Here is a 14,415-nt window from a genome sequence, read left to right as displayed (position 1 = left end):
CACATTCATGTTTCTGTTGTACACTTTCTCGAAAATCTTTTTCAGTGATGGACTATTTGAATCCTTGGTCAATATATAGGGTTCAAAAAATTTATTGTTGTGTAATCTTCAAAGATGATATATCTCCATGCTTGATAACAAGATCACAAAAGCTCTTGAATGATTTGTCTTGATTATGTCTCATATTAACGTTTAAAAGCTATGTATGGAAGTTTGCACTTCCTTTTGCATAGTGTATGAATAAGCAAGGAAAAACAATGAACATGTATATGCAATAGTCAAACGTAATCAAATATGATTTTACTTAATATTGATTGTTTTCTTATGAATAATTTCTTAATATTGAAGAAATCGTATATTTCCTTATATGTAAAAGATAACATGGTGGACGTTGCATGTTGTTTTAAGTTTATAAAGACCCGTTTTAAGAATTAGCAAATATGGTGCTATAATGATTAAGAAAACTCCATGAAGATTCTCACTGGACATTAAGATAACAATTTTATCTAGATATGAAGGTGCACTTCAAGGAGCTCTAAAGAAGAAGAGAAAGCAAGAATAAAAAGTAAGAACACAAGGACATATAATATGCAAATTGAAAGTGCATAAAAACTAGAAGAAAAGATGAACAAAGATGGAAGACTAGAAGAAGGAATGAAGAGCTCAAGGGAAGCAAGCCACTTAGGGGGGCACAAAGGCTCACCAACCCAAGATGGGTGGGGATGCCGCCACTTGAGTGCAAGTCTCAAAATAAGGCTTGTGAGAAGAACACTCCTAAAGGAGAGCACTCACAATGGTTGAATATAATGTGTATATTTATGAAAACATTCAACCTTTTCAAGAATCATGAAGAACCCCTTAAATAGGTGAGGGTGAGGGATCTTTTAACAATAATACAAAGCCAAAGGCTGTACACATAAAAATACAAATTAAGCTTCTAGACTAGGTCTAAAGGATATGTCTTGAAAATGAGAGAACCCTAGCTTGGCCTCCAAGTCTCTCCAAGTGTGCGCCTATTGACCTTCTAGAATGAAGGTCAACTCCAAGCTCTTCCTCTCTCTAAATATGCACCATTTTTTATGGTCCCAAGGTTAAGGCTCTCCTTAACTCCAAGTATTGCAATCTTCCTCTTTATTGGCACAAACTTATCCTACAAAACAAATAAACAAAAGAGTCAGCATGCCAACTTAAATCAAGTCAACCATGGCCAACAAGTCAACCCAAATCAATTCAACAAAAGTCAACTTAGGGAAATTCAACATAAAAAAATTGAAAATAAGGACAAAGAAGATGGGTTAGAGGCCTCCCTTCTAGTCATACTCTTTGTGATCCTACTAGGAAGATCTTCTAATCTCTCATGAGGAGTCATGGACTCATGATAAGCAAATGCAATTACACATAAACTTCCTTATATGTTTTATTATGCAACAAAGGTAGTTGTGATTACAACATTTTAGCGTGAGTATTTATTTAGATCATTTAAACTCAATCACATTGGTTGACAATCTTTGCTAGAACTAAATGACAATTAGAAGGTTTAATGGTGCTACAATTAGAAGGTTCATAACATAATATTAACATATAAAGAATCTAACATATTTTGTTCATATTTGTTATCATCAAAATGTTTACCCATTAAGAGAGCATACAATGATTCTAGAAAAAATATTGTCTAGTTCTTAACATCTTATGGTCTTATAGAGACTAGGCTAAGTTTATATATGAGATGTTAACACTACTAAAAAAACTCATATTTCCTGCCAATTTTGTTTTAAAATTTATTTTGCAAGAAATACTTACAAATTTTGTTATAAAAAGAAATTTGCAGGAAATTGCTGCCAATTTTTTGCAAAATATTTTGTATAAAACACTTTTCGCAACAAATTGTATGAAATACTTACGATTTTATAATTTCGTAGGAAATAATTACCTATGAAGGAATTACCTACCAATTAAGATTCTTAAAAAAAAAAACATAGCAGGAAAAAGTCTTTTCATGCAATTTTTTTTTAATAAATTTACAAGAAAATTCCTATATAATATGAGAATTTTTAGTGGTGAAAATACTTCCTTTTCCTGTCTTGTCATCCAAACAAAAGAAATTAAGATGGGACAAAAATAAAAAGCTATATTGTATATGAAAACCAAACAAAAGAGTTATTCATAACTTTAACTGTGAGATCCAGGAAATTTATGAAAATTAATAAGTAATGGAATAAAGAAATGAGGGGTTAAGAATACCTTAAGAGAGTTCTTTGATAAACCTTAGACAAGAAACAATGATAACTTAAAGGGTTTAGAGTACTTGGTTATGTTGGGAGGACTTGGGTTCAAGTCTAGTGTGTGCCATTAGTGTGATTTTAGTTGTGTTTTATATTACCAAAATATTATGAATGCGGAAACATGGTTTAACCTTATATGAATGTGTGAATTAACAAGAATAATGAGATGGTTTGTTGGTGTGCATGTGTTTGATGGATTGGGAGGTTATGGGTTCAAATCTTGACTAGACTAAGTAGGCTATTTATATTTTTATATTTTTGCTAAGTGATGGAAAAATCTAGAGACTGTAGAAATTCCCTGAGAAACCAGAGAGGTAGCAGTTGGGGTGCAGTAATCCAAAATAATGGTCATAAAACCTTGAATTTAAATAAATTTCGTTTTATTATGGGTATTATTTATTTTGGGCTGAGTTGGGGAGAGGGAAAAGAGTGTGTGAGACGGCCAAGAGTGAGAGTGAGTGATAGCAAAGGAAAACAGAGAAGAGGTTGGAAATTTTCGTGCTCTAGAGGGTGTGAGTGAGGGTTGAAGGAATTGAGAAAGATACCTATAGAGGGGGTCTTGGACAACAAGCACAATTCGTTAAATTTCAATTGGAGCGAGGATCAGAGGTAAGGGGAGCTGCACCTAATTGATTAATGTGTGAATAATTCATGTTTTGGTTGTATGTTGAATGCATGAGAGCCTTTTTCTTTAATTTTTGATGTGAAAATCATGAGATTCACATATAACTGTGTGTTATCGGGATCGTGTGATTAAACTGTACACGAATGAAGTCTGAAAGCATAATTGGAGTCTTTATGTGCAATTGGGGGATTGGGTTGAATTAGTGGTGCAACCTGGTTCTTTCCGCATAACCTGATGCGGTGTTAAAAAATAAAACATATCTGTGATCTATTTCGTTTTATATGTTCTTACATTTTCGTTGGTGGCACTGCAAGGGTAGAATTAAATAAATAAGTTATTTTCTTTAGTAGGTTTAAGACAATGGTTATTTTGATGGGACACTTTCACCTAACCCTTGGTGCTTTCTCCAATTTTACGTGTGGTGACTTATGACTTGCAAGCCTTTTGGTTTCAAATAAAGTAACCAAGCAAAACCACTTTAGTACACTAAAGTGGGGTCTATGAATTTTCCATGGAAAGTATCAGTACGTGTGGATTCCTTTTGTGGCCATGAATCCAAGTTCTTTCTTTTATTCTAGCCGCGGGTCCCATTAGTGTTTAAGATACATTAAAGTAGTATTATATTGTCCTTGATATGTGTGTGGTTTATACCTTTTACAATGCATATACAATTTATGTGATGGATGGATTACGTGATTTCAAAATGGAAGTCATGGTTCACTTTGATTAAAAATGGTATCTTATAAGTATTATTATTATAAGTATAATATGATTGGGTGGTAAATGATTGAGGGCAGGAAAGTAGTTTTCCGTGTGGACAAAATAGATTATAGAATAGTTCTATTTTGGTTGTTGTTTGGTTTGATGCATGGTACTAAATTATTATTTTTTATTTTATGACCATTGGAAGAATTGATTTTTGCTTAGATGAGTTGCAGCTTGAAAAGGAAGTTCCTTGCTTTGTTTCCGCTGCATTATTTTTATGAGATAGTAGAAAAAAAATGCTTTCAAAGTGTTAATGTTAGTTAATTATTTTTTGGTTATTTTGATATTTAAGGTGTTTGAGTCCTTTAATTATGATGAAATCAGTGATGAGTAATCTTTGGAATCCTGACAGTAATATGGTTAGGTTGGATAAGTAAACCAAAATTAAGTTATATTAGAGTTTACGTGTAATATAATTTCTATAAAGTTAACTATATCATAGTGTACAAGAGTTAAAAGTTGGATGATCTAGTGGAGTAAGAATATTTTTGGGTGTCTTAAGTTTTTGTTTACGGGTAATGGATTCTTCTTCCAAGGTGCAGTAAATGTTTTTCTTATATTATTTTATAATTGTATAATGTTGATAAAATATTATATGAATATAAAGGTTAAAAGGTTAATTTATTATTTTAGTGGTTGCGATTATAAATTTAACTATTACATGCATTTTTACTTTAATGAGGTATTTAAATATAGACAATATAATATAAAATTTTGAATTATTATATTATTTTTAGATAATATAATAATATTAGGTGATTACGGTATTGTGGGCTAAGCAGTTGCAGCCCAATTTTTGTCTGGCGGCGCTTAGGCAGCGCCAGGTAATAGTGCAGGGGCAAGGGTCCATTGCAGATGGATTTGCATGGATGAGTTTGATGGCTTGGTCAGGGATATGCTGGATTAGTTACGAGCGGGGAGGTTCGTAACGGAGATTTGAGATGCGTGATTGATCGGGCGGGGAGGTCCGTATCTGTTGTACTCTTGTGCGGGGATACGAGCGGGGAGGTTCGTATGTTCCGTGCTCACACTTGAGGCTACTATGAGCGGGGAGGTTCATAGTAGGTGTTCACGCATGTTGGACTACGAGCGGGCAGGTTCGTAGAGTTGGACTACGGGCGGGGAGGTCCGTAGAGTTGGACCACGAGCGGGTAGGTTCGTGGGAGCATGATAATCCCTAAGGACCAAGGTTGTGAATGGATCTTTCTCATATAGGTTATGAGAGATTGGGGTATAATGATATAAAAAAAAATCAATAAACTAAAATTGACTAAGTTAGATTGGGTGAGAGACAATTCTTATTATCCTATTATTTGTATAATTTTTTCTTTCTCAGCTCACCCTTGCTTGTTTGTGTGTTTGTGTTTGGCGATGATCACGTGACTTGTTACGTGGGAGCAGACGTGAATTCAGGTGATCATGCGAATGCTTAGCGACAGAGCGGGGACCACCGATGGGGAATTTTCTTTATGCTATGCTTTCTTATATTTTTGTAATAGACATTACGAGGTTTTATCCAGTATGAACTTGTAATAAAGAAGAGATAGTATGAACGGATTATGACGAGACAAGTTTTGAATTTCCCGCGCTTGGGAACTTATTAAAATGTCTGAATTTCTTAAAGTATACTTTGTAAAAATAAATTTTATCTAGTAATATCCATATGGAGTGTTACATTTGGTATCAGAGCATATGATTTCAAAATGATTTTTGGGCCTCGGGAAGTGAGCTTATCGCGATTGTGAGATTAGTATAAATTGGTTGAATTGTAGAGTTGTTGAGATATGTGTTATTGCATGGTGTGTATTTTTAAGGCATTTTTCTAAGATAAATTATAATGGTGTATGATACCCTATGTTCCAGAAACTAGGAAATGGCTGGCGGAAGAGGTAGAAGGATTGGTGCCAATAACTCAGCTGATGAAATTGCCCATGCTATTCACCGATTGGTTGACGCCATGCAGCCACAACAGGTGGTGCTACCACAGCCTGCACCACGACCTGTCAGCATGGATGATTTCATGAGGCACAAACCAGCCAAGTTCAATGGCAAAGCCACTCCTGACGACGCAGATGCGTGGATCAGGGAGTGCGAAAAGATATTACGTGTACTAGGCTGCTCAGATGAACAAAAACTTACCTATGCCACCTTTCTCTTGGTGAGTGATGCAGAATATTGGTGGGTTGGTATGCAGCAGCAGATGGGGACTAGGGAGGAGGAAGTGAACTGGGAGAATTTCAAAAAGAGATTTATGGAAAAATACTTTCCGGACAGTGCTAAGCATGAGAGGGAGGCTGAGTTCTTGACTTTGCAACAGGGCAATATGACCGTGCAGGCTTATGTTAACAGATTTGAGTATCTGGCGAGGTTTTACACCCAGAATATCACCGAGGAATGGCGCTGTCGGAAATTTGAGAAGGGTCTGCGACATGAATTGCTCAGGGTTCTGGTGCCACTCAGGATCAGAGAATTTCCTCTTTTGGTGGAACAAGCAAAAAGTGTAGAACAATTAGAGATGGGGCCTAGCCGTGTGGCCAGACCGCAGAGGAATGTTGCGGAGGCTAGACACCAGAAGAAACCTTATAACCGACCTCAGACATCGCCATCAGGGTTGAAGTGTTTCCAGTGTAGGGGAGCACATTTAAAAAGAGACTGCCCCAGACTTGCTCGTAACGTGGGGAGTAGTGGAGGAGGGCGAAAATGTTTTGTTTGTGATCAACCCGGCCACTTTGCAGACAGGTGCCCTAATAAAAAGACGGTCACAGAGTCATGACCACAGTTGCCTTCTACAGAGAGGCCAAGAGCAGCAGGGAGAGTATTTGCGCTGACTAGCGCCGAGGCAAACCGATCAGGTAATCTTATACAAGATACGTGCGTAATGATGGGTCAGAATGTATGGGTACTTTTTGATTCGGGAGCTTCACATTCTTTTATTTCCAATATATGTGTGGGGAGGTTGGGATTAGAGGTTCATGACTTGGGGTGTGAGCTAGTGGTCTCGACACCGACGTCTGGGCAAGTTACAACCAGTACCAGTTGTGATGGATGCTCGATTGAAGTGGCGGGCCGAAGGTTCAAGGTGAACCTCATCTGCTTGCCGTTGGAGGACTTGGATGTGATATTGGGGATGGACTGGCTGTCCAATCACCATGTGGTAATGGATTGTGGGCGGCGCAGATTGATATTCCCAGAAACTGAAGGGGTAAAATTGATCTCATCACAAGAAGCTATGAAAGAACTGAAGGAGGGAGCTACTTGTTACATGATGATAGCTTAGTCAGAGAAAAAGAGTAGTGAAGAACAGATCCGTGACATAACAGTGGTGGCTGATTTTGCGGATGTGTTTCCTGACGAAGTTCCTGGATTACCCCCAAGCAGGGATGTGGATTTCACGATCGACCTCATCCCTGGGGCAGGTCCAGTGTCTGTTGCCCCTTACAGGATGGCGCCAGCTTAATTAACCGAACTCAAGAAGCAGATAGAAGATCTGTTAGGGAAGAAATTCATCAGGCCAAGCGCATCACCATAGGGAGCCCCAGTACTACTGGTTAAGAAGAAAGACGGGAGTTCCAGACTATGCGTCGACTATCGCCAGTTAAACAAACTTACAATTAAGAACAAGTACCCGTTACCGCGGATAGATGATCTATTGGATCAGCTGCGCGGGGCTGGGGTGTTCTCAAAGATTGACTTGAGATATGGGTATCATCAGATCTTGGTCAGGCCTGAGGACGTACAAAAGACGGCATTCCGGTCTCGTTATGGACATTATGAATATGTCGTGATGCCGTTTGGGGTGACAAATGCTCCAGCTGTATTCATGGATTATATGAATCGGATATTCCGACAGTGTCTGGATAAGTTTGTTGTCGTGTTTATCGATGACATCCTCATTTACTCCAGAGATCGGGATGAACACGCTGAGCATCTGAGGGTGGTGTTGGAAATACTCAGGGCAAATCAATTATATGGGAAGTTATCAAAATGTGAGTTCTGGCTGAGCGAGGTCCAATTTCTTGGACATGTAATCTCGGCTCATGGTATCGCAGTCGACCCTGCAAAGATAGAAGCTGTGTTGAAATGGGAACGGCCGCAGAAGGTGACAGAGGTGAGGAGTTTTCTGGGATTGGCCGGGTACTACCGGCGATTTATAGAAGGGTTCTCCAAAATGGTAAGCCCTTTAACGCAACTCACGCGAAAGGACAAACCTTTCTCATGGACGGACCAATGTGAGGCATGTTTTGAAGAGATGAAGAAGAGACTGACCACGGCTCCAGTATTGGCTATTCCCGATACAACTCAAGCATTTGAAGTGTACTGCGATGCGTCATACCAGGGGTTGGGATGTGTGTTAATGCAAGAGAAAAGGGCGGTAGCGTATGCTTCTCGACAATTGAAGATCCACGAGAAGAATTATCCCACCCATGATCTGGAACTGGCTACGGTAGTTTTTGCTCTTAAGACTTGGAGACATTACTTATATGGCTCCCAATTCCGAGTCTTTAGCGATCATAAGAGCTTAAGGTATTTATTTGATCAGAAAGAACTTAATATGAGGCAAAGGAGATGGATGGAGTACCTTAAAGATTACGATTTTGAACTTCTCTACCATCCAGGCAAGGCTAATGTGGTAGCCGATGCCTTGAGTAGGAAACGGGTGCATATGTCTTCACTGATGATGAAAGAATTGGAACTGATAGAGAAATTGCGCGATATGAATTTGGGATTACAATTGGATTCTGATCATATCCGGTGCAGTATGTTAACAGTTACGAACACCTTCCTTGAGGAGATCCGAGAGGGGCAGGTGCATGATGCTGAATTACAACAGATTGTTGGATGGCTGGGTACAGAGAAAGGAAAGGAATTCAAGATGGGGGCTGATGGCATCTTAAGATTTCGAGATCGGGTTTGTGTGCCAGGAAATTGGAGGATAAGAAGGAGAGTTCTGGATGAGGGACATAAGAGTCGCCTCAGTATCCATCCGGGTATGACAAAAATGTACAAGGATCTTAAGGAGTCATTCTGGTGGCCTGGGATGAAAACCGATGTGGCAGATTTTGTCGCAGCCTGTTTAGTGTGTCAGAAGGCTAAAATTGAGCACCAAAGGCCAGGAGGTACCCTAGAACCACTGGAGATACCCCAGTGGAAGTGGGATGGTATCTCTATGGATTTTGTGACTCACCTACCTCGATCTGTAAAAGGGCATGATGCCATTTGGGTAATAGTTGATAGACTCACCAAATGTGCGCACTTTTTACCAATCAATCTGAGGATGTCAATGGATAAACTCGCAGAGCTATACATCCGGGAGATTGTAAGATTACATGGGGTTCCAGCAAGTATAGTGTCAGATCGTGACCCGAGATTCACCTCGCGGTTCTGGCAATGTTTACAGGCAGCGCTGGGAACTCAACTAAGGATGAGTTCTGCATATCATCCTCAAACGGATGGTCAATCAGAAAGAACGATCCAGTCGCAAGAAGATCTGCTTCGGGCATGTGTATTGGATCATTTGGGTAGTTGGAGTGAAGTACTTCCCTTGGTGGAATTTACTTACAATAACAGTTACCACTCAAGCATTAGAATGGCGCCCTACGAGGCATTATATGGGAGGAGATGTAGAACCCCACTATGTTGGTATAAGGATGGAGAGTCAGTGACCATTGGGCCAGAGTTGTTGCAACGGACGACAGAAAAAGTCAAACTGATTCAGGACAGGATGCGTGCGACTTAGAGTAGACAGAAGTCGTATGCAGATAAAAGGAGGAGGCCGCTAGAATTCCAAGCGGGGGATCATGTGTTCCTACGAGTCACCCCGACTACAGGCATTGGGAGAGCAATCAAATCCAGAAAGTTAACGCCGAAATTCATAGGGCCATATCAGATTAACAAGAGGATTGGACCGGTAGCCTATGATATTGCGTTGCCACCACATCTAGCCAACTTGCACAACGTATTTCACGTGTCTCAGTTACGTAAATACATTGCAGATCCCAGCCATGTGCTAGAGACAAATGATGTCCAGTTCAGGGATGATCTGACATTGGACGTGAGACCGGTGAGGATAGTGGATTTTCAGATCAAGAAGTTGAGAGGGAAGGAGATCCGGACTGTAAAGGTCCTTTGGGATGAGGCAACCCAAGAAGCAACATGGGAAATGGAGGACCTCATGAAGGAATCATATCCTTATTTATTCCCTGGTAAGTGAAATTTTCGAGGACAAAAATTCTTTTGAGTTGGGAGTAATGTGAGATCCAGGAAATTTATGAAAATTAATAAGTAATGGAATAAAGAAATGAGGGGTTGAGAATACCTTAAGGGAGTTCTTTGATAAACCTTAGACAAGAAACAATGATAACTTAAAGGGTTTAGAGTACTTGGTTATGTTGGGAGGACTTGGGTTCAAGTCTAGTGTGTGCCATTAGTGTGATTTTAGTTGTGTTTTATATTACCAAAATATTATGAATGCGGAAACATGGTTTAACCTTATATGAATGTGTGAATTAACAAGAATAATGAGATGGTTTGTTGGTGTGCATGTGTTTGATGGATTGGGAGGTTATGGGTTCAAATCTTGACTAGACTAAGTAGGCTATTTATATTTTTATATTTTTGCTAAGTGATGGAAAAATCTAGAGACTGTAGAAATTCCCTGAGAAACCAGAGAGGTAGCAGTTGGGGTGCAGTAATCCAAAATAATGGTCATAAAACCTTGAATTTAAATAAATTTCGTTTTATTATGGGTATTATTTATTTTGGGCTGAGTTGGGGAGAGGGAAAAGAGTGTGTGAGACGGCCAAGAGTGAGAGTGAGTGATAGCAAAGGAAAACAGAGAAGAGGTTGGAAATTTTCGTGCTCTAGAGGGTGTGAGTGAGGGTTGAAGGAATTGAGAAAGATACCTATAGAGGGGGTCTTGGACAACAAGCACAATTCGTTAAATTTCAATTGGAGCGAGGATCAGAGGTAAGGGGAGCTGCACCTAATTGATTAATGTGTGAATAATTCATGTTTTGGTTGTATGTTGAATGCATGAGAGCCTTTTTCTTTAATTTTTGATGTGAAAATCATGAGATTCACATATAACTGTGTGTTATCGGGATCGTGTGATTAAACTGTACACGAATGAAGTCTGAAAGCATAATTGGAGTCTTTATGTGCAATTGGGGGATTGGGTTGAATTAGTGGTGCAACCTGGTTCTTTCCGCATAACCTGATGCGGTGTTAAAAAATAAAACATATCTGTGATCTATTTCGTTTTATATGTTCTTACATTTTCGTTGGTGGCACTGCAAGGGTAGAATTAAATAAATAAGTTATTTTCTTTAGTAGGTTTAAGACAATGGTTATTTTGATGGGACACTTTCACCTAACCCTTGGTGCTTTCTCCAATTTTACGTGTGGTGACTTATGACTTGCAAGCCTTTTGGTTTCAAATAAAGTAACCAAGCAAAACCACTTTAGTACACTAAAGTGGGGTCTATGAATTTTCCATGGAAAGTATCAGTACGTGTGGATTCCTTTTGTGGCCATGAATCCAAGTTCTTTCTTTTATTCTAGCCGCGGGTCCCATTAGTGTTTAAGATACATTAAAGTAGTATTATATTGTCCTTGATATGTGTGTGGTTTATACCTTTTACAATGCATATACAATTTATGTGATGGATGGATTACGTGATTTCAAAATGGAAGTCATGGTTCACTTTGATTAAAAATGGTATCTTATAAGTATTATTATTATAAGTATAATATGATTGGGTGGTAAATGATTGAGGGCAGGAAAGTAGTTTTCCGTGTGGACAAAATAGATTATAGAATAGTTCTATTTTGGTTGTTGTTTGGTTTGATGCATGGTACTAAATTATTATTTTTTATTTTATGACCATTGGAAGAATTGATTTTTGCTTAGATGAGTTGCAGCTTGAAAAGGAAGTTCCTTGCTTTGTTTCCGCTGCATTATTTTTATGAGATAGTAGAAAAAAAATGCTTTCAAAGTGTTAATGTTAGTTAATTATTTTTTGGTTATTTTGATATTTAAGGTGTTTGAGTCCTTTAATTATGATGAAATCAGTGATGAGTAATCTTTGGAATCCTGACAGTAATATGGTTAGGTTGGATAAGTAAACCAAAATTAAGTTATATTAGAGTTTACGTGTAATATAATTTCTATAAAGTTAACTATATCATAGTGTACAAGAGTTAAAAGTTGGATGATCTAGTGGAGTAAGAATATTTTTGGGTGTCTTAAGTTTTTGTTTACGGGTAATGGATTCTTCTTCCAAGGTGCAGTAAATGTTTTTCTTATATTATTTTATAATTGTATAATGTTGATAAAATATTATATGAATATAAAGGTTAAAAGGTTAATTTATTATTTTAGTGGTTGCGATTATAAATTTAACTATTACATGCATTTTTACTTTAATGAGGTATTTAAATATAGACAATATAATATAAAATTTTGAATTATTATATTATTTTTAGATAATATAATAATATTAGGTGATTACGGTATTGTGGGCTAAGCAGTTGCAGCCCAATTTTTGTCTGGCGGCGCTTAGGCAGCGCCAGGTAATAGTGCAGGGGCAAGGGTCCATTGCAGATGGATTTGCATGGATGAGTTTGATGGCTTGGTCAGGGATATGCTGGATTAGTTACGAGCGGGGAGGTTCGTAACGGAGATTTGAGATGCGTGATTGATCGGGCGGGGAGGTCCGTATCTGTTGTACTCTTGTGCGGGGATACGAGCGGGGAGGTTCGTATGTTCCGTGCTCACACTTGAGGCTACTATGAGCGGGGAGGTTCATAGTAGGTGTTCACGCATGTTGGACTACGAGCGGGCAGGTTCGTAGAGTTGGACTACGGGCGGGGAGGTCCGTAGAGTTGGACCACGAGCGGGTAGGTTCGTGGGAGCATGATAATCCCTAAGGACCAAGGTTGTGAATGGATCTTTCTCATATAGGTTATGAGAGATTGGGGTATAATGATATAAAAAAAAATCAATAAACTAAAATTGACTAAGTTAGATTGGGTGAGAGACAATTCTTATTATCCTATTATTTGTATAATTTTTTCTTTCTCAGCTCACCCTTGCTTGTTTGTGTGTTTGTGTTTGGCGATGATCACGTGACTTGTTACGTGGGAGCAGACGTGAATTCAGGTGATCATGCGAATGCTTAGCGACAGAGCGGGGACCACCGATGGGGAATTTTCTTTATGCTATGCTTTCTTATATTTTTGTAATAGACATTACGAGGTTTTATCCAGTATGAACTTGTAATAAAGAAGAGATAGTATGAACGGATTATGACGAGACAAGTTTTGAATTTCCCGCGCTTGGGAACTTATTAAAATGTCTGAATTTCTTAAAGTATACTTTGTAAAAATAAATTTTATCTAGTAATATCCATATGGAGTGTTACATTTGGTATCAGAGCATATGATTTCAAAATGATTTTTGGGCCTCGGGAAGTGAGTTTATCGCGATTGTGAGATTAGTATAAATTGGTTGAATTGTAGAGTTGTTGAGATATGTGTTATTGCATGGTGTGTATTTTTAAGGCATTTTTCTAAGATAAATTATAATGGTGTATGATACCCTATGTTCCAGAAACTAGGAAATGGCTGGCGGAAGAGGTAGAAGGATTGGTGCCAATAACTCAGCTGATGAAATTGCCCATGCTATTCACCGATTAGTTGACGCCATGCAGCCACAACAGGTGGTGCTACCACAGCCTGCACCACGACCTGTCAGCATGGATGATTTCATGAGGCACAAACCAGCCAAGTTCAATGGCAAAGCCACTCCTGACGACGCAGATGCGTGGATCAGGGAGTGCGAAAAGATATTACGTGTACTAGGCTGCTCAGATGAACAAAAACTTACCTATGCCACCTTTCTCTTGGTGAGTGATGCAGAATATTGGTGGGTTGGTATGCAGCAGCAGATGGGGACTAGGGAGGAGGAAGTGAACTGGGAGAATTTCAAAAAGAGATTTATGGAAAAATACTTTCCGGACAGTGCTAAGCATGAGAGGGAGGCTGAGTTCTTGACTTTGCAACAGGGCAATATGACCGTGCAGGCTTATGTTAACAGATTTGAGTATCTGGCGAGGTTTTACACCCAGAATATCACCGAGGAATGGCGCTGTCGGAAATTTGAGAAGGGTCTGCGACATGAATTGCTCAGGGTTCTGGTGCCACTCAGGATCAGAGAATTTCCTCTTTTGGTGGAACAAGCAAAAAGTGTAGAACAATTAGAGATGGGGCCTAGCCGTGTGGCCAGACCGCAGAGGAATGTTGCGGAGGCTAGACACCAGAAGAAACCTTATAACCGACCTCAGACATCGCCATCAGGGTTGAAGTGTTTCCAGTGTAGGGGAGCACATTTAAAAAGAGACTGCCCCAGACTTGCTCGTAACGCGGGGAGTAGTGGAGGAGGGCGAAAATGTTTTGTTTGTGATCAACCCGGCCACTTTGCAGACAGGTGCCCTAATAAAAAGACGGTCACAGAGTCATGACCACAGTTGCCTTCTACAGAGAGGCCAAGAGCAGCAGGGAGAGTATTTGCGCTGACTAGCGCCGAGGCAAACCGATCAGGTAATCTTATACAAGATACGTGCGTAATGATGGGTCAGAATGTATGGGTACTTTTTGATTCGGGAGCTTCACATTCTTTTATTTCCAATATATGTGTGGGGAGGTTGGGATTAGAGGTTCATGACTTGGGGTGTGAGCTAGTGG

The 14,415-nt window shown here is 39.1% G+C and overlaps 2 protein-coding genes across 2 annotated transcripts; both read left to right on the top strand.

Moving 5' to 3' along the window:
• Nucleotides 1-5,545: 5,545 nt before the first annotated feature.
• Nucleotides 5,546-6,445, top strand: LOC114170137. Its single transcript, XM_028055621.1, has one exon. The coding sequence runs from the start codon at nucleotides 5,546-5,548 to the stop codon at nucleotides 6,443-6,445; it is 900 nt and encodes a 299-aa protein (XP_027911422.1).
• A 6,847-nt stretch (nucleotides 6,446-13,292) lies between these two features.
• LOC114170135 lies at nucleotides 13,293-14,192 on the top strand. Its single transcript, XM_028055620.1, has one exon. It carries the CDS (start codon nucleotides 13,293-13,295, stop codon nucleotides 14,190-14,192), a length of 900 nt encoding a protein of 299 aa, XP_027911421.1.
• The last annotated feature ends 223 nt before the right edge of the window (nucleotides 14,193-14,415 follow it).

Source organism: Vigna unguiculata, chromosome 11, assembly GCF_004118075.2.
Source record: "Vigna unguiculata cultivar IT97K-499-35 chromosome 11, ASM411807v1, whole genome shotgun sequence".
NCBI lineage: Eukaryota > Viridiplantae > Streptophyta > Magnoliopsida > Fabales > Fabaceae > Vigna > Vigna unguiculata.
Note: the sequence above shows the minus strand (reverse complement) of the source record. Positions and strands in the feature narration are given on the sequence as shown.